Source organism: Maylandia zebra, linkage group LG17, assembly GCF_041146795.1.
Source record: "Maylandia zebra isolate NMK-2024a linkage group LG17, Mzebra_GT3a, whole genome shotgun sequence".
In the NCBI taxonomy this organism is placed as follows: Eukaryota; Metazoa; Chordata; class Actinopteri; order Cichliformes; family Cichlidae; genus Maylandia; species Maylandia zebra.
In genome coordinates this window covers 8,570,300-8,593,145 of record NC_135183.1, presented here as the reverse complement: position 1 = coordinate 8,593,145, position 22,846 = coordinate 8,570,300, and the positions used below count along the sequence as shown (strand labels likewise).

The 22,846-nt window shown below is 39.8% G+C and overlaps 1 protein-coding gene and 1 long non-coding RNA gene across 3 annotated transcripts in view; one reads left to right on the top strand and one right to left on the bottom strand.

The window, feature by feature from the left end:
* The first annotated feature begins 1,687 nt into the window (after positions 1 to 1,687).
* LOC143413242 (uncharacterized) lies at positions 1,688 to 7,322 on the top strand. The gene is made up of 3 exons (XR_013093861.1): positions 1,688 to 1,786; positions 5,193 to 5,227; positions 7,234 to 7,322. It is a non-coding gene; the product is annotated as an uncharacterized LOC143413242 (long non-coding RNA).
* Positions 7,323 to 7,707: 385 nt separating this feature from the next.
* LOC101467313 (contactin-associated protein-like 4) overlaps positions 7,708 to 22,846 on the bottom strand; it is a 106,456-nt gene continuing 91,317 nt past the window's right edge. For both annotated transcript variants that reach the window (XM_004562100.3, XM_076875849.1), the window contains exons 19-24: positions 19,513 to 19,737; positions 16,150 to 16,283; positions 15,356 to 15,443; positions 9,876 to 10,091; positions 9,368 to 9,439; positions 7,708 to 8,575 (exon numbers count right to left, since the gene is read on the bottom strand). In XM_004562100.3, the coding sequence (XP_004562157.3) occupies positions 8,379 to 8,575; positions 9,368 to 9,439; positions 9,876 to 10,091; positions 15,356 to 15,443; positions 16,150 to 16,283; positions 19,513 to 19,737 (932 nt within the window). In that variant the 3' untranslated portion in view covers positions 7,708 to 8,378. The remainder of the gene's footprint in view (positions 8,576 to 9,367; positions 9,440 to 9,875; positions 10,092 to 15,355; positions 15,444 to 16,149; positions 16,284 to 19,512; positions 19,738 to 22,846) is intronic.

The following is a 22,846-nucleotide window of genomic DNA, read 5'->3' as shown; positions in this document are numbered from 1 at the left end:
GGCCCTTAATATAAAGACTTCGGACTTTACGTTTCCCAGTTTTTGTTTTAAGTTATTTTGTTATTTACATAATAATGTAAATAACCTAATAATTATCCTTATTGCTGTTTTAGAGAGGAGCGGTGCTTCAAAGGATAGCCGCAGATTTCTGTCAGAATCTGCAGATTATACAGTACAAATAAAATGTTCACGTTTCTCCAACGTTGTCTTCCCAACAGTTTCACTGACATCTACACTGGATGGCCAGGAAGCGTTCGCGATGTCTTCTCGGGCGATGTCTTCTCGGGCGTCTGTCTTGTGTCAGTGACGTAAAAGACGGATTTAATGAGACATGACCGTTCAAACAGCAGTCGCTTTCTAAAACATCGGATATGTATCGGATTCAGTACCACATACAAAAGTGACCCCTGTCGGATTTGAAAATAACGGATTTGCGCCGTTCACACTGTCATAGCATGATCGAATATGGGTTGCATAGGGTCAAAAAAATTGGATTTGATGCGTTTTTGCCTGCAGTGTGAACATAGCCTAAGACAATGGAGAAAAAGCTTTACATGGTAAGAGGTAGTAGTCATTTATACTTCTGTGAAACCAGATTTTTTTAAACGATCCTTTAATAACTTGATTCTTTTAAATTTTTGCAAAAAATTTTAATGTATGTGTGATATTTGCACAGGGTATATAAAAAGTTTTTGGTTAGGGAAATAATGTGTAGTTCAGGTCAGGCAAATATAATACTTTTGTAACTGTGTTTAACTGTGTGGAGTTTGCAGGTCCTCTCCATGTCACTTCAGGTTCTCTCTTGGTATTCCAACTTCCTCCCAGATGCTTAATGACCCCCAAATTTTCATATTGATCTAATAAAAAAGTAAATATGTAGCTTATGTAGGGGAGAGGAACCAACTAAGATCCAGAATGGTAGTGGAGCGCAAATGTGTCTGTCTCTAAAGCACTTTGGAGCCTATAGCACTGCTATTGCCTATAAATAAAATAGACATGAATCTATCAACAGACTGTAAATATTTCCATGTTCACCCTTTACTTTGTGTTTACTACAGTGTACATGGGATGGGCATAAAGCATACTGCAATGTGCACATTTATGGTAGTGCTATGGTATGATACTGCATGTGATTTTAATATTGCACAACAATGGAAATCTATCGCACACAAATAAGCTAGTTAACTGCACACCTTGGTTATACATCATACATGTGTTGTATTGGAAGCAATTAAATGTTTGTTTTATGGGGATTGTGACAAGAAAATGATATAATACCACCAGCCTTATCCTGCAAAACAGTGGAAAAATGGGGATATTGGGCTAATGTCACCTGCATTACCTTATGCTGCAACTAAACTGCTAGAAATGGCTGAAATAGCACCACAGAGTTCACATATCTACCTGTGTGCTCTTTTTTGTTTGCTCATGTTACATTCACTTGCTTAATCATGTTTCTAAACTTGACAGTGTTTTGCCACCATAGAAGCCACGCTGCAATTCCAGATCAATTTTCCAGAACAATTATGATGGATACAAAGTGACAACAGAGGTCTGCGATGTCGTATATAATCAGGCGGGTGGCGATGTGTTTTCTGCCTGTAGTGCTGCAGTCTCATCAGATCACTAATCAGGGAGAAGGCTGCTGGTAATTATCCATCAGATCTCCAAAGTGCAGCAGGAAACAGCAGCAGAGAGTCAACGCTCTTTCTCTCCACCCGCCTCTTCTCTTACCACTGATTGCTGCTGTTTCACAGGAACGCATTAATCAACTCTCTTCATTCAGGTGAGAGCACGTTTATTCATAACACTTGACACCAACTTTGAGTGAGCAGTGTGTTAAATTAAATTTAGTCCACATGTTACATTAGAGATGAGCGGAAATCCTAATGGTATTTGGGTAATTTAGAGTCATGTGAGCATGGAGTGATACTGAAACAAAATGATTATTCAAAAATGCCAGCAGTTACAGAGGATGCTCCATGGGAGTGTGAAATAATCTGACAGGCATGCAGACAGAAACAAAAGTGGGCAATAACATACATGAAACACACGGAGTCCCACTTTTTAGATATTAAGTAGTAATCCAAAGAATGTCAAGTAGACGTGGAGACAGGTTTCATTTATACAGTGATTATCAAATGAAGAGTCTCCCAGCAGCAGATATATTATTTGTTCGTTATTAGCATTCAATCCACAGTAAAAATAATTTCATTGTTACTGAATGAAAAAATAATAAACTGTTGATTTTTCTCAGAAATTATATCAATGATTTCTGAGAACATTATGCTTAATTTGTTTTATGTTTCTTTGTCTTCAGAGAGTTAGAAAAACAAAAAGAAAAATAAGCGGGGACTACAGCTCAGGTTTTTGTTTTTCTGTCCACTGCCCAAGAAGTTGCCGGTTACTCCCACTGGGTAAACAAGTCACCCAATCAAAACATGCGACATCACCTCATGAGGCCTGAGATGACAGTTTGAACAGAGAATCCAGTGTTTATTCAGGGGACTGCATTCTTACATAATTTTCAAGTAAACATATAAATCTTGAGCAGAGAAAAAGAAGGAACATGATGTCTGCATTGTGGAGGGTGTCTTTGCCTTTAACACAGAAAACAGGTGAGCAGGTATGGAATTGTAAAATCAGTTGTAGTGGTTCAGAGTACGGAAAAGACTCACAACTCGCACTAATTTCTATAGAGAGCTTCAGTAGATTTTCTTTATATGCAGGCTGTGATCGGCTGATCTGGGCTACTGCTGTTCTGAGGTTTACTGCTCTTTGTGGATTTACACATCTGAATTTAACAAGATGTTTCATAAGATGTCCTGCCTCATTTCCGTCCTCTACACTGACAGTACACTGTTTATACTGTTATTATATTAGACGGTATAAAGTTGGTGTGAAGGTGGAATTCAGTGGATGAATCTCAGCATTATCAGCTTCTGCTAACCTAACTCTGACATGAAACCACAGTCAGTGTGCACAAATGCTTCTTTACTTTAAACCCTTCACATTACAGCAAACTAACCTGCAGAGGATTTTCATGCAGCCTTTAAATATCAGTAAGTCTACCTCGGTTTGTTTTGCAGCACAATTCATAACATAAAAAAAACACATAATGTCACAAGCCTTTTTTGAAAACGTAAGGAGTAGAAAGTACAGATATTTGTTTAAAATTTAGAGCGTAAAAGTAAAAAGTTCTCAAAAAAGAAAAAGAAACAGACTCAAACAGAGTACAGATACTTGAAAATTCCACTTAGCACTGGGAATGCCTGCGCCATTTATTGTGATTATGGTGGATACCAGAAGTTCAAATTTACCTATCTGTGATATGGACTGAGAAACACACAAAATTCAAAATTTGATGCAATCTTGTTGTAATGAATGAATATAGAGACTGAAGCCATTTGCACTCATAAAACACAGTTTGGAAAAATGTGTATCTTACAACAAGTAATAATGAGCTAATCCATGTGTTTCAATGAAGAAACTGAGATTCCGGGTTGGATGATTGTATTATTGCTGTGTTTTGTTTTGTTTTTTTGTACTTCTGTCACAATTGCTTAGGCAATGAAAGGTTGCTGGTTCAATGCCAGATGTAGACAAGGAAGAGCATCTGGTGTAAAACACTTCTATACCTGCTATAGCAACACCTTGTGTCAACACAGCAGCTGAAAGGAGCGTATTCCCTTGTCAAAATCTTCAAAATGCTGTAGCAGAGCTGACTTTGCTTAGAAGTTCATTTGTTTCCGAAACTTCTGTTAGCGATGTGAGTCATCTTTCCAGAACTTGCAGCCTTAAACAAGATGAATTCATTCCTGTCGTGAAAGTTTGGACCAAGAAGTAACTTCTCTTCGCTCTCCAAATGTTGTAATTTGGAAGGAATTTGGCGATTATAAAACACGCTTCCGTTTAGTCAGCTTTGATGTTTATCTGTGTTTAGGCTGATGGAAGCATATTAATACCCATCAATAATGTCACATAGAGCATAAAGAAAACCTTGCCTTAAAAGTTTAGGAACTACAATACATGATGTAAATTTATGTTAATTTAATTTGCTCCAGAGATGCAAAGTGCTGCTGTGTTTCAGCTTCATTTAACAGGGAAACAAAAGACCTCAGCTGCCTCTAAACACTGTTTTTCCACTGCATTTCCTGCACAGCAACAATTTTTTTTTCATTCAACCAGATTTGAACATAAAAACAATCCTATATACAATGTAAAAGTTTGCTTTAAGGTCGTAAGTGATGATTAAAAGGACATTCAACACAAAGATCAGCCAAAGTAGAGCTGATCTGTAAAAATCAGCAAGATTCTGGTTCAAAAAGAAACACATAAAAGTGTCTTTAACCACCCATCCAAACAGCAATGGCTTTGTTCCAACAGCAGACACAAAAGCAGATAAAAAGCTTTGCATCTCTTCTATATGACTGGGGGACAGAGACTAAACAAGCACTCAGAGGGATGGAGAGGAAGTCGTTAAAAAGCAGTTACGCCACTTAAAAGGACGGTTAGCAGAACCCATATTGTGTAATTTCCCCAGTTGGTCCCAGGAGGAAATTTATTACCCTTTAACCTCTTTAACCACCAGAGACTAAAGCTCTCAGCCAAGGTCTCACTCAGATGTCTGAATCACCTGGGCTGCTTCTGACAGCAGAACCCCAAACTAGCAGCTGTTACAGGACATGCAAGCTATATAGTTTCATTGAATAGTTGCCATTTTTCTCTGTGAGGACAAATAGGAATTCAGGATAACAACAGTAGGAACATTTTTCAAGCATTTTTTGTGTGTTTGAATCTCAGTTGGAACAACATAAAATCCATACATCCTGTCACAGGTAAACACAGTTTCCTTCTGCACAGTGATAAGGCTGGCCAGTCTAATACGGCAGACAAATTAGTTCCTACGAGAAACTACTTACAGGGTCATGATTTACACAAAGCAACATAGATACTGAGTTTTTCTTGCTTTTGGTTTACATTAATAACTGGCTCTTTTAAAAACAACAACAACAAAAAAAAAACAAGTCGATGACAAGGTGAAGTTTCTCTTTAAATGAGTCCTATTGTGCTTTTATCCTTTGCTTTCTGCCATTGGTATTCTAAAGCCATTCTGGATATTAATGTCAAATACAGTCATTCAACAACATTGTTGCATCACCCTGGTTACAGGTTCTTTTTTTCTGTTTCAGGTCTCATCACATCGGTGCTGGTGTGTGATTGACAGGTGATTTGTGTTAAAACATTAATCTGTCTATTCCCATAATCCAGAGCAGGGAAACACCTCTACTGATGTCATTAAGAGATGCAGAGTATTATAAAATTATGGGATACCTTGTGGATGTAAATACCTTACTCATTTTATGAGTGTGTTTGCCCAAGGTTTTGAGGGTTCAGGAAACATATTCCAGCTTTCAAAAAACCTTTCTTTCAAATACTTAGTGAATAATCAGACCCATCACATTTTTAAGACCTCATAGTAGCACCACACAACACATGTTGAGTGGGAGGCAGAGCCTTGCAACTTCAGGCCCCTCTTTTGTGGAACCAGCTCCCAGTTTGACACCCTCTCTACTTTTTAGATTAGGCTTAAAACTTTCCTGGATCAGGTGACCCTGACTCCTCCCTTAGCTACGCTGCGATAGGCCTAGGCTGATGGGAGCTCGCCTCTTTTCATTTTTATACACCTATTTGGATTTTAATAATTAATAGTCAACTATAACTTTCTCTTGCTCCCTGTTGTCCTGTCTGTGAGTCACAGCAAATGGCCTCCACTCCCTGAGCCTGGTTCTGTTGGAGGTTTCTTCCTCTGAAAAGGAAGTTTTTCTTTCCTGCTGTTTCCACGTGCCTGCTCATGGCGAGTCGTCTGATTGTTGGGGTTTTCTCTTTATTATTATATGAGCTTTCCCTTAAAACATAATGTACCTTGAGGCAACTGTTGTTGTGATTTGGTGCCAAATAAATAAAACTGAACTGAACTGAAGCAAAAAAAGTAGCTGCAGCTATAAAGGTTAGTACAGACTGAATAGATTAACTTATGCATATAAATGATGTTGCTATGACTGTTCGGTTGGTGAGTCGTCCTAATTTTATTTATAGGGTCAGCATTTATAAATGTTCCACTGTCTACAGTCTGCAGTGAATTAATCACACTTTTCTCCATGAACAAGAAAACTGTAAAAGAAGTACAGCATTTTTTGTGTGTCTTTTAGATTTATTATTGGTATGTTGTTAAAGAAAAACATTTGCTTTTAAGAGACTGACTGCAGGCTGAAGGAGCAGAGACTCGGCTATGCAGCAGATCTAGACGTACTGAGACCGGGTACTTTGCAGGAGAACATTTCTCCTTTTCTTGGGATTCACTTTATACACTTTCATTTTGTTTCATCAATCAAAATGCAGACGACTGCTGTTTTGTGTAGAAGACTTATTCATAGTAGTCCTCTGATGGGAGCTGTGTGAAACCACAAAAATTACTTTCTTTTTAAGTTATTTTTTGCAGACATGATCCATACCGTTCCCCTGTTTACCTCTCCACTCATTGGGCATCGCCTTGCTGTTGCTTTCCTTTGATTTTCTAAGCATAAAGTTTGCATTTGGAGCACTTTGTGGTTTCTCAGCTACATTGGAAAAGACAATGCATCTCTTTATTTGCTCCACGGGAAAGACAAAAACACCAGCAGTCAGCTGATGTGTAGAAGAGCAAGTAACCATTTTCATGAAAAATGTATCATCGCATTTGCGTGGATGTTCTGTGCTAAAGAGCATCAACAAAGACATTTATTTGAATGGCAATGACAGCTTTTGAGAGAAATGAGCAAAAAAGAACAAATAGCTAAATTCTGCAGTAATGACTTCACATTGTGATGCATGAAACCATTAAGGAAAAAAAAAAAGCACTACTTTTTCACTTCTTTGGTCAAAAAACCTCCAATGATTCAGAGTTTTGCATAAAGAGTGAAATATATATGTAACAAGCATCAATACTGAGTTGGTTGGCTTTCATTGCATCATTTCTACACAGCCGTCTCCTTGAGTTCATCCTAATTCTTTTTCTGATTATCCTTAAGGGATCCTTTCTCAAACTGGGGTGCACCTGCAGCAAGGCTAAGATGAGATGATGCATAGCTCTGCAGCAATAGACAAGTTTGTAAAAGGACCACTGGGTAAACATAAAAGGGCCGATGAATGTACACCAGATGTCACAAAACTTGAACATGTTTTTATCTACAGGCTGGGGCGCTGCCAGGCTCGGCTGCCTCGTACATTTGTCCTACACCCCACCCACTGCTAGCCTGCATCACACTGCGCTTAACTTTCAGAGTGAGTATTCTTCATTTTTCCTCTCATATTCCCCATATTTTGTACCCGTGCTTCCTTTCCTTTATCCCGAAGTGAATGGAGCATTAAAGCTTTAACTTTGTGGATTATTTGGGTGATTTTTGGAGGGAACACAGCAGTCTCACTAGTCAAACAAACTGGAGTTTGGGGTCAAACATGCTCGGGTGTGGTAAGAATGTTCTAGTGTGGTTATGTCCTCAGGACACCTATCAGGCAAAGACAGAGGAAACGGCAAAAACAGATGAAATGTCTGCAGAGTGAAAGCAGGGAGATGGTGTTTTATGGTCCGTGTCGCCTTGAGTTCTCGGGCTGGCTGCTCACTGCAGGAGGTACAGGTAGGCAACTTTAAAAAAACCCAAACCTTGGTCTCATTGTAAAGCTTTTATTTTGTTCATGAAAAAGTACACGGAGTAGCATAAAAGCTTTCCGACCAACTCGGTGACAAAGGGTTGACGTAAAGCTTTGGACTGACTGACAGTTTATTATTTATATATACAGCAGGTGTTGAAGTTATGTTAAGTTAAAACAGATGGATTTTGTTTGATTCTTGCACTGTGCTTTGGCTGAGGTTTCACATGTTAACCACGCATATCAATCCTCCTGTCAGTAAAGTCCATCTTCCCATCTTTTAAAACATGGCTCTGACATCTCGATTTTTTACATAAAAGTCATCATCCTCGTAGAAAAGTGTTTCTTTTTTCTTTAAAAATCAAGCATAAATGTGCCATTACCTTTGTTTTTCTTTTTAATAAATTAATTGTAGCATTTCACAATGGCAGAGAATTTGGATAATAAGCACACAAATCACCATTTATTGTGCATCATTAAATATTATGTACATCAAAGTGACACCATCGATTACTTCCAGGGAAATGGAGTCCAACACATTTGCCAGTGTTTCTAGCAAATTATACAACATTTACAAAAAAAAAAAAGGTAACAAAGAAAAAAGCTCAGTGGTATTTTATAAAGCACTGAGAATAAGTCCTCCTGATCTGTACAGGGCCAGGTCAGTGAGCGGTTATTTAGCAGTCCTGCTAAATAAAATACTCCTTCTGGTTTTCACTGGGAGCGCTCGGAGAATCCGGCTGGCCGCTGAAGGGGAACTCGTTGCTGTCTTCAGGTTGAGCTGCTTTCACTTCCTGGTTCCGATATGTTTCTTTCCTGCTGCATATGAATCTGGCCATCACTGCCAATGCGGATAGGGTGACAAAAATCACAACAGCAATCACCCCTAAAAACAACAGAAAGGTAAAAAGAAAGAAAAATAATTGTTGAATTGTTTCAGATGTTGTGTAATTGTGCTAAAAAACCTGAAAAAAAATTATCGCTCTCTAATTTTTAACCATATGTTAAAAATCACATAAGGGTAGCATGACATGTTTACTTTGATTACACAAACATAGGAAACATACCTAAACATGGGTAAGGAAAATTTAAATGGATCGTTAAGTTGGCCCCACTTTACACCCCGACAAAGTTTTATTCAATTTATTTGAAACTTTTCAAGCTTACAGACAGAATGACACCATGCATGCAAGCGTTACCAAAAACAAAACCTCCTTGGTGGAGGTAAGAGCAGCTTTCTGCAGAGTTGAAGAATGTGCCCACCAGCACCTCTAAAACTCACTTTGTCACATTTGTTTAATCTTTAGCCAAACAAGGCTGCAGCCAAATACTGTGTTTAGATGCACTTAAGTAATGGATTAAAGTCTGCCGTCCACAACAACCTGTCATCGTAGCTGCCCCGCAAATGAGAAATTTGGTTTCTATAACCATGGTGCAGGACAGAGAGAACAACCTGGCAGTTCACAAAGTTCCTGACTGCCTTCAAGCACACATACGACGAAGCAGCAGTGAGTCACACATGCAAAAGAAAGCCCACATAAACACAGTCACAAGAAAAACTGACGAATAACCAAAAAAAGGTGTTCAGTTCTACAGAACTGCATCTTCCCAAAGGTTTTGATTCAACTTTTATAATCTATTGATTTGTTCTTATTCCTGCTGAGAAGAATAGCATTACCTCCAATTAGAGCGGAGTCACTTCTGATGGTGTTGACTAAAGGCTGACCTGGATCCACTGAACCAGGCTGGCCTGCAAACAGAGGCAGAGGAGAAAAATACGTAGAGCAAAGATGAGAAGGCAAGAACATACACACATCTATCTCTATCTCTATATATCTCTACATGTATATATACATATATATATGAAATAAAGTGACAGAAGGTAGAGTTACTGAGAAAGCCATCAGTCAGTACTGAGAGTGCTTGTTTAAAGTCTCAGCACAGCCTTAAAGGACCTCACTACAGTTGTCTGACTAATCTCATCTGCCGCTGTGCCATCACTCTGTCTGTTTACCGAGGAGGATGGTTAATGAGCCAATAAGAAAGTCTAATGAACAGCCATAAGAATAATATTAAAGGCGTACCAGACAGATTCCCACACCAGGAGAAGGTGGGTGGATGGGAGAGGGCTGGCCAATAATATATACATAAACTGAGCATACAGAGGCTGAGTTTGCTCCCTGTACCTGATAAGGAGTGTGTTGTTTCTGCTGCGTAGGTGTTGGCTGGAGAAGAGGAACCACAGCTTGATTGTACCAATGGGCCGGTGACAATAACAGGGCTGTCAGGATGGAGCAGAGCAGCTTTCAGAGGACTGATGGAGTTAAAATGAACACCTGACAGGCAGCCAGTGAACCCAAGCGAGGCCAGCTCGGCCATCTCGGCATCCAATCCATCAGGCTCTGAATCCAGAGGGAGAAACACACAGCAAGGAGAGGGAAAAGGGGGCAGATAAATAAAACCTCGACTTTGACGACAATGAACAACCACTCATTATGTTCAAAGTCTTTGATTGCTTTAACAGAGTTATACAGTTATACAGTATTCGTACACATCAACAGCAATATGATGACAGTATCAAAAGGTTGGGAAAGTGAAGCAAACTTTAAAGAAAAAATAAACGTCAAAGGGCTGTGATGGTCTGCTTGCCTTTGTCACTGCTCTATTTCTTTTCTACTTCCAGCATAGCGTATGAGTGGGGCAGGATAGCAGATCAGGCTAGTTGGAGACACCTGAGCCCAGCGTTTCCTATATAAACCCCACTCTTCCTCACACCTTTGAGTGCTGTTCTTCAACATGTTTCATGGTTTTGAGTCTCATGATAATTCGACCTCAGCACTGTTCACTCATCCACTCACACACCCTTACTCCTTTTCTTAATAATAGCACCTCGTCTGTTTCTGCTTGTTTTAATTCCATGTTTGGTTTTTTCTTAAATGATCATTCAGCATTTATCCTGCATGTTTCTCTTTTTTGACATGGCATCAAAAGGCGGGTTGCGACTGTGTTTTTTGAGATGGGGCATAAATCATAGCATCCAGCATCAAAGCCACACAAATTATGTTGTGTCTGTCGTGCTGCATCTGCACAAAATAGTGGCAATTTAAGTGACTTTGAACGTGGCACGGTTCTTGGTGCCTGACGAGGCTGGTCTAAGTATTTCAGTATTTCTGCTGATCTGATGGTATTATTGGGATTTGTAACACTTCTGGGGTTTACAGAGAATGGCCTGAAAAAAAGGGAACATATCCAGTGAGCGGTGGTTTGCTGGAGTGAAAATGCCTCAGAGGTGAGAAGAGAATGGCTAGACTCTTGCAAGCTGACAGGAAGCCAACAGTAACTCAAATAACCACTTGTTACAAGCAAGATATCCAGAAGAGCTCTGTCAATGCACAACAGGTCAAACTTAGAAGCAAATTGGCTACAAAAGCAGAAGACCACACAAGCTGCCACTCCAGTCACCTAAGAACAGGAAACAGAAGCTACAATTTGCACAGGCTCACCAAAATTGGACAATAGAAGATTGCCTGGTGTGATTCTGGATTTCTGCTGCAACATTCAGATGGTAGGGTCACAGTTTGGAGTAACAACATGAAACGACATGCCTTACATCAACAATTCAGACTGCTGGTGGTGTAATGGTGTCATATTTTTGGGCAGCTGAGCATTTTTGGGCAGCTGAGCATCATTTAAATACCACAGCAAACCTGAGTACTTTTGCTAACTGTCTCCATCCATCCCTTTGCTAACTGTCTCCATCCCCGCTTCAGGACACCTACACCAGGAGATGCCGGACTAGAGCAGCGCAGATACTGAAGGACCCGTCCCATCCTGGCAACAAACTGTTCCAACTTCTGCAATCTGGTAGAAGGTTCCGCATCTTCCGGGCAAGGACAGAGAGACTCAAGAAGAGCTTCTATCCCCAAGCCATCCGTGCCCTAAACACACACACCCACCCTCTCACATCATCTATAATTGACTGAGACAGGACTCTTCCAGACACTAAACCAAGGAACAATGTACATTTCAATTCCTTTAATTTTAAATATGTTTATATTGTCTATCCTGTAAAATAGTCAGATATCTATCCATATTAATGTACAGAATTCACCTGCTTGCTGCTACTACTGCACATTCACCCAGTGTATATACTATATGTATGTATATATATATATATAATGTTCTTCCTCTACACCCTCCCCAATTTTTGCACATGTCGAGGAGCGTGTCAGGCTACATTTCACTGTGTGTTATACTTGTATAACTATGCATGTGACAAATAATAAAGAACCTTGAACCTTGAACCTTGTGACCACAGTGTGCCCTTTTAATGGTTACTTCCAAAATAATAATGCAACATATCACGAAGCTTAAACCACGTCAAACTGGTTTCTTAAACTTGGGCAGTAAGTTCACTACACTCAAATGACCTCCACAGTCACCAGATCTTAATCCAATAGACCACCTTTAAGATTAAGTGTAATGAAAGATTCACATCATGGATGTGTAGTCAACAATCTTCAGCAACTGTGAGACGCTATCATGGCAATATGAACAGTTCTCAAGACAAAAGCAGGGTCCAGCCCAGCATAAAAAAAGTGTACCTATTTCTCGTGTGCATACCTCTTTAAGGAGTGAGTCTTACTTTCTAATACAGTCACATCCCCGCTATGTGTGGCAGCAGGTGCTAAATAAAATCTTAAGCAGCTATAAATGTCAGTACAAACCACAATTATTCCTGCAGTGCAATTTGATTACACAGCACATCACTGGCAGTCATCTAAGTTATTACCAGAGAGAAACAACTTTTCACCACATTAATGGGACACTGCAGAGTGGCCTGGTTGGAGAGGCCAGTTTATCAGCTGCATATTTGATCAGGCGTTGAGTTTTTAAATTCAGCGTAAATTGACTTTGATTTAAGTATCTTGTGTCATGTGCATATATGCATGAGTCAGCAAGGTATGACTGAGGACAGGAAAAAAAATAAAAGGAAAAGCTGTGGTGGTAGAATGATGGATGTATTTGAAAGAAAACTAATTTCTTTAACACAGCATGCAGGCTCACAAGTCTAACCACCTAATGTATTAAGAAGACAACATCTCCTCTTGTGAGAAAAAGAATATATATAAAAATATATATTAAAAATTAAAATATGTGGAATTGAACATCTCAAACTCAACATGTATTAGTAAAATTACAGCTGATGTGGCAAAAGTTTTGATACTAATCTTACACAATGAATAATCCTTGGGTGCAAAATGCTAAAAAGAGTCAAAAGGTGTTTATGTAGCCAAACCCTGACAGTATATGAACTGAAAAAAACTTTACTTCCACCTCCTTTCACTGTCTCTGTCTCCTTCTGTGAGCATCTGAATCTCTCCATTCTTTCTTGGTCCATTAGTTAGGCTGATGGATGACAGGGCTGGCAGGGAGCGACAGTATATCAACTATTTTGCTGCCTCTCTGATACTGATATGACTGCCCGAGTCCTCTGGCTCAGCATGGGGGCAGTGGGGTTACATACTAACACAGACTGGGTCAAGAATAAATTTTTTTTTTAAAACGTAACAAGGAGGACCTAAAAACAGCAACAGCATCAATTTATATCTGTTTCTTACTTGTGAACCAAGTACAGGAAGGAGTTCAGTAGCTTCCTGACAAAAACAAAATTCAGCCCCAATTGCTTTATAAAATTTGGACACTGTGCAAATTGTCAATTAAAACAAAATGTAATTTAATCACATTTTATTCACAACACAACACAGAAAGCAAATGTATTTTATGTTCATCCCATTTATCCTCCTCTCCCACTCATTGTCTTATTTCATCAAAAATATCGAAAAAAAAAACCCTACACGTAGATATATAAGGGAATAGTGAAATGAGAGGCCTGATCTTGCAAAAAAAATAAATAAAAATGTACGAGTCAAAACTGGTTTCAGAAAGCGTTGCTAATCCCTTGGCTCATGTACTTTAGGGCCAGGGCTAATGGATAAAAGTACTGGGCCACTCGATATCATGGCAAAATAGACACGCCGGTCCAAAGCATGAAATAGATATGAAATAGACATGGATGCAGAAGCAAGGGAAAGTGTTTAAATAGACATTCTTACACAAATTAGCCGCCTAGCTTTCTGGCGACTAAGCAGCCTGGAATACACTTTATATGTTTTTTGTTCACTACCAGCCTCTTGGCTTTAAATTTTTTTTCACCCCTGCTAGTGTGCAACTTCTGCATGCAGCAATACAATTCCTGCATGCATGTCCATTTAATACTTTGGAGATTCAAACTGTGGAATGGAGATGGTGGATGTCGTGCCATTTACACATTTTTCTGTGATACTGGGTTGTTTCGGAGCCTTCTACACATTACACCTAAAGAAGCTGTTTGGCAATGGAAACCCATGCCCTGAAGCTCCTGGCGCACACTGTTTGTGCTGATGTTAATGCCAGGGGAGGTTTGGACCCTGCAGTTATTGAGTCAGCAATACGCACTATTTACGGGGTGACCCTGTTCTGCTACTTTAGATGGTCTGCCACTGTATTGCTGAGTTACTATGATTTCTAAATGCTTCCAGTTTGCAATAACAGCACTTACAGTTAATTGTAGAGGGAAGAATTTTGACAAACTGACTTGTTTCGGTGGTGGCATCATATTATTAGAGCACTCAGATTTATTGAGCTGTTTATAACAACCAGTCCTTCCACAAATGTTTGTAAAGACACTGCATTACTAGGAGCTTGATGTTTTACATCTGTAGCTTTTGAACTTAAAACACTTGAATTCAAAGGTTAAGAGGTGTTGCAGCACTTTTACCCTGTGCTACCTCTACATTTTGAGAAACAGTGATTTTCTATTTTAGCAATATAAAATCCTTTCTAACGCCCACAGGTTCTAGCAGCAGTGAAAAATCCCAAGTGATGCTATTCAAAAACAGCGTAGGGAATTCACTTAAGTGTTTCTTTCATAATGAGAACTCCTTGCAGATAAATCAGCTGTGCAACTACTGCAGCAATGCTGAAATACAACATTCTGTCATAGAGGAATAGGGGGAACGGCACCTCCTGACTTCCTGGTTTAGTTTGACCCTACCCACAGCAGATTAGATTTATTATTTTTTTTGGTTGTTATGCTGAATTGAAGGTGCTGACTCCAATCTTCTAAGTAATTTGTTCTTTTCATTCTCTCCTCATTACCATACAAAGTGAAGGACCTTTTTCTGAAGTTGTTATGATTACAGCTGTCTGAAGCCTCGCTCAGCTAGACAGATATAAAGACTGTGTTACTCACCACCCTGATACCACAGATAAAACTGCACAGACATGCAGGTATATTTTGAACTTCTGCACTAGTGCCATTTACACAATTATCTTAACCTACCATACTTTTAGATGCATCTACATCGCAGTGACTTTCGCAGAGTGCTGTCCTTTTCTAATCTCTTCAAGAGAGTGACCAGCTGAATATGGATGTTAGCTTGATTTGCTTCACAGAGTCACAGCTGTTGCTTGGGCTGCAGCTTTCCCTCTGTTCCAGACAACATGATGACCAGAGAACAGCACAAGGATCCAGAACACCACTTTGCCACATGAGGCCAAACATCTCAGTACTGTTATTCAAATGAGCCGGTACTGGTGCATGTCCTAAGATAGCCACACTCACCCTCCACTCTGCCCAGTATGAGTGATTTGATGCTGTTGAACTCCACATCAGATGTCAAGTTCAAGTCCTCTCTGGCGTTCTGGTCAATCTGAAAACAACATTAAGCAAAGACTTTTATGTCAAGTGTTTAAATGACGACGGCTATGTGAGCCACAGTGAAGGAAAAAGCATAACATGTGAGGATTATATGTTCAGCCTGGAGCCTGATCTGCATATTCTAATGAGAGGCAGTCTGAAATGTGACTGTGCGATTCACAGCAGCTGAGCAGGAAAATAATGAGGTAGTAAACGTGTCTGAGAGAGATCCTCTCTATTTAAAAAAAACAAGCTAGGAAACAATGACATTTGGGCTTTAGTCTCATTTGTCAATAAGACATTTGCTAATGCTGAGACTTAAGTGGAGCAATAGAAAACAGAGTGGTTGTCATAGCTTGACTACAGAGAGGAAATCTGCCATTTATTATATTTTATTTTACTTCCGAAAGCATCCTTGTGGTCAGGGTTGGTTTTTAAATTAAAGAAATAGCTGCAAGCATCAGCCCACAATACTTCCCTTCCACTCAGAGCCTGCCAGCAGACTCCTTATAGCACCAGCGGCTAAAGCAGTGTGAGCAGCAGATTAATTAAACAATGTACTCTTTAGCTCTTAGACTTAAATGTTGGTGGAGTTCTGGGGGAAGAAAAACCTGTGTGTCATTCCATTTGGTGGTAACAGCCCAGCTTGCTTATGTCTGCAGAAGCAGCAGAAACCGGTAAGAGAGAGTAAGAAAAATCTCCCGTGTGTTTGTATTCACCTGCACAGAGACGATATCTGCCAGTCTCCTAACAATCACTGTGTGCAGGCGCCCATCAGCCACGTTTATGACTCTGCTTCTCAGCGTCTCCACATCTCTGCCGCTGTGCAGCTTGTACCTCAGTTCCAGCTCGTCTTCACAAACACAAAGCAACAGTACAATTGTAGTCGAATGGATACAGAATAAAACAGTCAGAAAGTCAAAAGTGGTCATTTGGTCAAAGTGTTCTCAAACGATGACAAGAACTGTGTTAGATATGTGTTAAATATAATGTTACTAAAGACCACAAACAACAAAGTAGATCTATTCATGGAATAATGCAAAATATGAATCCGTATTATTCTTTAAATGGTAATCTTTGGCCTCAACATGTCTGCAGTTACAGTTGCAGTTGGCACAAATGGAGCAAAGCCTGTGATAAAGTTCAAGTAAATTAGTTTAACTGCACTGTGTCAGACATGCACAACATGCCGCACTCTCTTCATATCCTATCCCTGCAAAATCCTCCTCCTAACATGCTAGTGTCCCTCCTACTATGTATCGTGTTGAAGGGTTGAAACAGCAGGCAGTGCTGCACCTCGCCCACACTTGTAAATCTTTTTCTCATGACTTCCCTTATTATAAACGCAGCAAGTGGTGAGCTCAGAAGCTAAATCTGACTGTATTCTACTGCTATAATAAATGTTAGATGTCTGACTAAATTGATGGTCTCTCATTGCATCACCTCCTCTAACTACTCATAATCTGACCAGACAATACAACTGCAAATTTTCTCAAACTTGAAAACAAACAAGTTGACGTGCGGGAGTCGAGTTCTACAGTCACCTGATTCACAATATGGTTAATGGGATGTTATCCACATAGCAAAATTGGTATGGCCCGGATCTGGCCCACACAATGTGCTTACACATGGCCCACATACCGCAGAGCATGATGGCCCTTTGATGGCCCAGATCAGGTTTGCCAGATGTGGCCCACACGAGGGCCAGCACAAGGCCAGTTGCAGACGCACTGGTGGTCCTGCGCTGGCCCATGTGTGGACTACGTCTGGCAAACCTGATCTGGGCCACCAAAGGGCCGTCATTCTTTGCAGTATGTGGACCATGTGTAAGTTGTGTGCAGCCACGGGCCAGTTGCAGACACACTGCTGGCCCTGTGCTGGCCCAGACCAATTTCCGCTCTGGCCCCAGATGTCAGCCTAATGTGTACCTTAATCAAGCCATGTAACAACAACATGTGCCAGAACATGCAAAGGTAACATGACAAAACTCTGTTCTGACAATGAATGGACTGACTCTTATATAGCGCTTTTCTAGTCTCCCGGATTACTCAAAGTGTTTTATACAACATGCCACATTAACCCACTTTCTCTAAACTGAGTGCTTCCTAACTGCATACTCTTGACATGCAGACTGGAGGAACCAGGGATCAAACTACTAACCTTCTGATCAGTAGACGACCTGCTCTACCTCCTGAGCTACAGCCACCAAGTAGTAAACGCAAGTAAACCCTCACTAGGTTTTGGATAAAGTGTACACTCACAAACCTGTCAAACCTGCATTTGAAACGTTGGCCACCATAGAAGTATAGTATTGCAACATGGCATTTGGGTCTTCTAAGTAAAATAGGAAAATAGGAACATAAATAGTACCATCATTGCCAGACATGGCCCACATCTGGTTGACATACACCCTGTCATGACACCGGTCAGTCAAAAGTGTCAGCTTGATGCCAGATCTGGGCCAGACCTGTTTTCTAAGAGCCTGGGCCACATAAACCAAACCACAATTGACCAGAAATGTCATGCCATCACATAGACAGTGCCATCTATGCCAGGCCTTGCCCATATCTGAAAGACATACGTATCATGCCAGAAGTCAGCCTGCAGTGCCGGCTTGATACCAGATCCGGGCCAGACCTGCTTGCTATATGGTTGGGGTTATTAGGCCAAAAACTCGGGTTAGCTCGGGTAGTAGATGAAAGAAACTATTGTTTAATAAAACCAAAGAAGAAAACAAGCCACACATCTGAATATTTTAATAGATCGTCTACAAACCACGTAATACTGTAAGAATTAACACTTTATAATAATGGATTGGATTTATATAGCGCTTTTCAAGGCACCCAAAGCGCTTTACAATGCCACTATTCATTCACTCTCACATTCACACACTGGTGGAGGCAAGCTACAGTTGTAGCCACAGCTGCCCTGGGGCAGACTGACAGAAGCAAGGCTGCCATATCGCGCCATCGGCCCCTCTGGCCAACACCAGTAGGCAGTAGGGTAAAGTGTCTTGCCCAAGGACACAACGACCAGGACAGAGAGCCCAGGGATGGAACCGGCGACCTTCCGGTTACAGATGTGCTTCCCAACCCCCTGAGCCAATCTTTATATCTAAGATTAAACTCCATGATACAAAATTGATCATGTTTCACTGTTACATTTATATCCCTTGGCTGCGGATATAATTTGAATGTTCTGAGATTCTTGCAGGCTTAAAAGATGAACAGAAATGATAAGAAATAATATTTCTTTAGTACTACACATATAATTTGATACTCTATGCTATTTCTCTCATTTTGACTTTTTTTCAGTATGGGCTATTAGTGATTAATTCCCTTATCATAAAGCCATATATTTATAATAAAAAGACTTATAGCTGGAGCAGTGTCTGGAGCAGGATTTCAGTGAATGAGTCATCTGGGAAATTCTTTTTCTGTGCAGTAGAAGGGGCCTTTAGGAAATTGCTTTGATTTGTGCTTTGGCACAATCAAAATAAAACTCTCCCTGGGATTTAATTGGATACTTCAGCAAGAGTTCAGATACTTGATATTGGCTTGATCAGCTAATTTAAACTTGCTTTCTTTGTGTCATTAAAAAGCTTCAATATTGTGTCTACAAAGCAACAACAACTCTATTCATAACAAAAAAGGATATTTTCAGTAGCTTAGACGATAAATCCAGATATTTTAATCAGCCCCTTTGGAGTTTTGAATCTGATTGGTATTTCCTATTATTCCAGTTTACTTACTTTGAATACAATGACAAAACAACCACGACAAACAAAACAAAGAAATAAAAATAAATAATTTAAAAAAGACCCCCCTCTCAAAAATAAATGATCATTTTATTATATCTGCACCAGATATTTTTTTTCAAACCCAACCCGACTAGTCAGGCTCTGTTGGAAAAAAGCAGCATAGGACAGACAGAGAGGGAGGAGAAAGCAAAGGAGAGAGGAGAGGCTTAATTCAACAAATTGCAGGAACAATGAGATGAGAAAATAGGTTGCAGAATTAAAAAGACACAATCATTTATCAACAAAAGACAGCCAAGAGAAAATGCTATCTGAGAGTCCTCACCATTTTTGTTGATGAGCAGGATCAGGTACTCTCTGTAGAACGAGCTGACATAGAGCAGAAGAGCAGGACTCTGATTGGTACTGAAGCTCAGAGAGATGTTTTCTCCTCTTAGTGTGATATCTGAGTAGATGGATGAAGGCAAGCCACTGCTGTTCCTGCTTAGTTCAAAGGGCTCCTTCAGGATGTAGGTGATGGATGTTGTTGACTTAAAGGTGGCTGAAACCTCTGGGAGTTAAGAAGTTAGTGAGAAGTGTCACTGTCGGAGCTGAATGTGCTGGTTTAAAGACTAAATTCAACTAATGCTCTTTGCAAATTCTGTTTTGATGATAAGCATCACATCAACTGAAGAAAGTAGAAAATATTTTTTAAAACTCCAGGTGGACGAAATGGATGCAAAAATTCAGAGTTGACGTCTTGAGCTTCATATGATAAAGCGAAGCAGCAAATGGTTGAGATTAGGGAAACAGTGTGGCTTTGATTAAATGTTAATGAGCATCTGGTTGAATACTTTAGTAAATTTTGAGTTTTGCAGTATCTGAAAATGTAATTTAATATCTGGCTTAAGGTCTTCTCTGTGATCTCCCTGATTCTGCAGTATCTTCTCAAACTGCCTATCTACACAGTCCAGACAAAGCAAAGTAGAGAACAACAAAGGAGGTAAGTACTTTTTGATGAATAACTCAACAAGTTGCTTTGCGAGTTAATCAGCAGTTTAAACAGCAAAACATACTTTACCTGTGGCATTTTATCAGGGCAAGCAAGGCAAGCATTGTTTAATATCGGCATGATTTTTTTTGCCCCCCACCAAGATTTGATGTATTTCCTAAGTCTTCCTTTAAGTTTGTGTTTTGAGCAGTATATAAAGAAATGCAGGTTGAGATTGTTTGCATAATATTGTATATTAATGCCTCTTCGGTGGTCCATACGGTTTAGATAGGTCACTGAGTGCTTTGCCTCACACAAATTAAAACCTGCTCTATTCCACTCCCCTTCTTGAAGTTTTTTATTATTTTTTTTATGGAAAACTTGAGAAACTAAATAAAATATCAAATTTCCAAAAGTTTTTATTTAGTTTCTCTTGTTTGCTCCTTCTCTCTAACAGGCATGTCAGACCTGATATGCTTTAATTACCCCCTATAACAACAACTAAGTGCAGTCCAAATGTATGGACAGTGTGTGTCACGGCCTGGAGGGTCAGCTGGTCGCTGATCAGCTGATTTCTCTCTCTATCTCTCTAGTTCTCTCTCTCTCTCTCTCTCGCCAGGGCGGAACTCATTATGGCTTCACGCCCTTGGCCCGCGCCCTCGGAGGAGGAAACACCTGTGCCTCATCAGTGTGGATGGCATTTAAGCCAAGAAGCAATGGCTATTCTTCGCTGGATCGTTGTGAGAATCGCGTCAGTGAAAGTCGAGCGTCTAGCAAATGTTTTTCCATGTAGTTGTGTGTTTCTTTGTGTGCAGAGTCAGACCCTCTGGACTGTTTTCCCTGGTGTTCCCTGAGCGACGAGTGTTTGAGTGGATTCATGTTTGGATTGTTTGGAGAGAGGCAAGAATGTTCACCTGGATTTCCCCCGGAGCCCTGCCCCTCTCACCTTTTGCCCCACACCTTTGGAGATAGCACTGCCCTGTACCTTTTGTATATACACTCATTGGACATTGTTCATTAATTAATTCTCCTGTGTGCATCAATCCCCGGAGTCCAGCGCGTGAGTCCACCTTGTACACCGTGACAGTGTGTTTGTGTCCTCTAGTAGAAGTTGCAACGTAGCATTACCAATACCAGAGTTTGTGTTTTCATTTAGCTCTTCCACTGCATATAGTGTTTCTCCACTGCGTGCCCTGATCGCTGCCATAGCAGATTGTAGGCTAATATTAGCTGCCCTTACCCTACTGCTTTTAGGAAAGGTCAAACTCATTAACCTGAATAGTGTAACAAGACAACACATGGTCCTGATCTTTTCTGGTGTAACATTATGTGTATGAATGACAAAGCATAAATCAAACTTTTAATTCAAAGTTTTATACTTTTTTCTTCTTTCTTTCTTCTATTTCCATGTTTACTATAACAGTGAGCGTAAGAAGATGTTGTTCCATTGAGAGTTTCACTAATGTAATGCCTGTGACTGATATATGAAATTGGCCAGCAAATCTCTTTTCCTTTATTTGGAGAGCAGCTCTATAGGATGCACAGACTGAACTGTCAAAATAAAGTGCCATAAAAAAACATAATAAGCTGCTGTTAAGACAGAAGGAAATCACTCTTGATTTTCAAAGTCATTCAAAAGTTGGTACAAGTGTTATAAAATGTGATGAAAGCATCAGGAATATATAAATGTATAAAGTACTAAGATGTTCATTTATTACAGAGAAAGAGAAAAGAAAAAGTGTCTAAACATATTTTCTTGCACTTATAAAATGTTACCATTAAAGCCTTAATCAAGATATCAATCATCCCAGAATGCTGATTCTATTTTTCTGGACGTAGCGTTTCAGTGGGAGAAACATATGAGAGTCAGAAGACGACCCTTGGACAGGTGATGAAATGTTGGACAACACTACATCCAAAAGAACAGAATCAGCTTACTGTGATCTGAACCAGACACTTTCTAGGTCTCTCAATATTACAGGAATATTATGCAGGGTTGTAAAATACAAAACTGTGTTTCAGAATAACTATCTTCAAGCGATCAAATACCACCCTAATATTTCTTTTTCATTCCTTATCTCATGAAAGATCCAGCATCTAAAAGTGTACTCTGCCTTTCTTAGACACAAACCTATAATGAATTTTATGCTGAATTAGTCTTTCATCTCTTATGCACAAAAAAAATGAAATTGTCAAGGCAATAGTAGGGACAAAAATATGGAGGGAGCCAATTTCAACTCTAGAGATTTCCTTTCAATTTCATTATGATATCAGACCATGGCTCCCTGAGGTGTTTGCTGCTGCAGCTTGTGATCTTAAAATATTAGTCGTTCTTGTCTGGAGGCTGCTGGATATTGAGATTTCTGGGTCTGCAGTTATGAATAAAGTTCACGTTAATACTTTTGTTTAATCTGTTAAATATAGAAGGAAGCCTTGCATTTGCTTTTAAAATATATTTAGTAAGGCACAGAGCCAGAGAATGTGCACATCCTAGCTTGAATTGTCAAGGACTTTGACGGCGACGGTCACTGCGCACTGCTACAGTGGTGTTATATCAGTCAAAAAGTAGGCCAGCTCGAAAGGAGATCTTGCTCTCTTCTTCTTTTTCTTTTTTTGACTCGAATGGATACCATGATGTATGAAATAATTATCATACTGTATTTTATAAGACTTAAAAGAAGGTATTAAG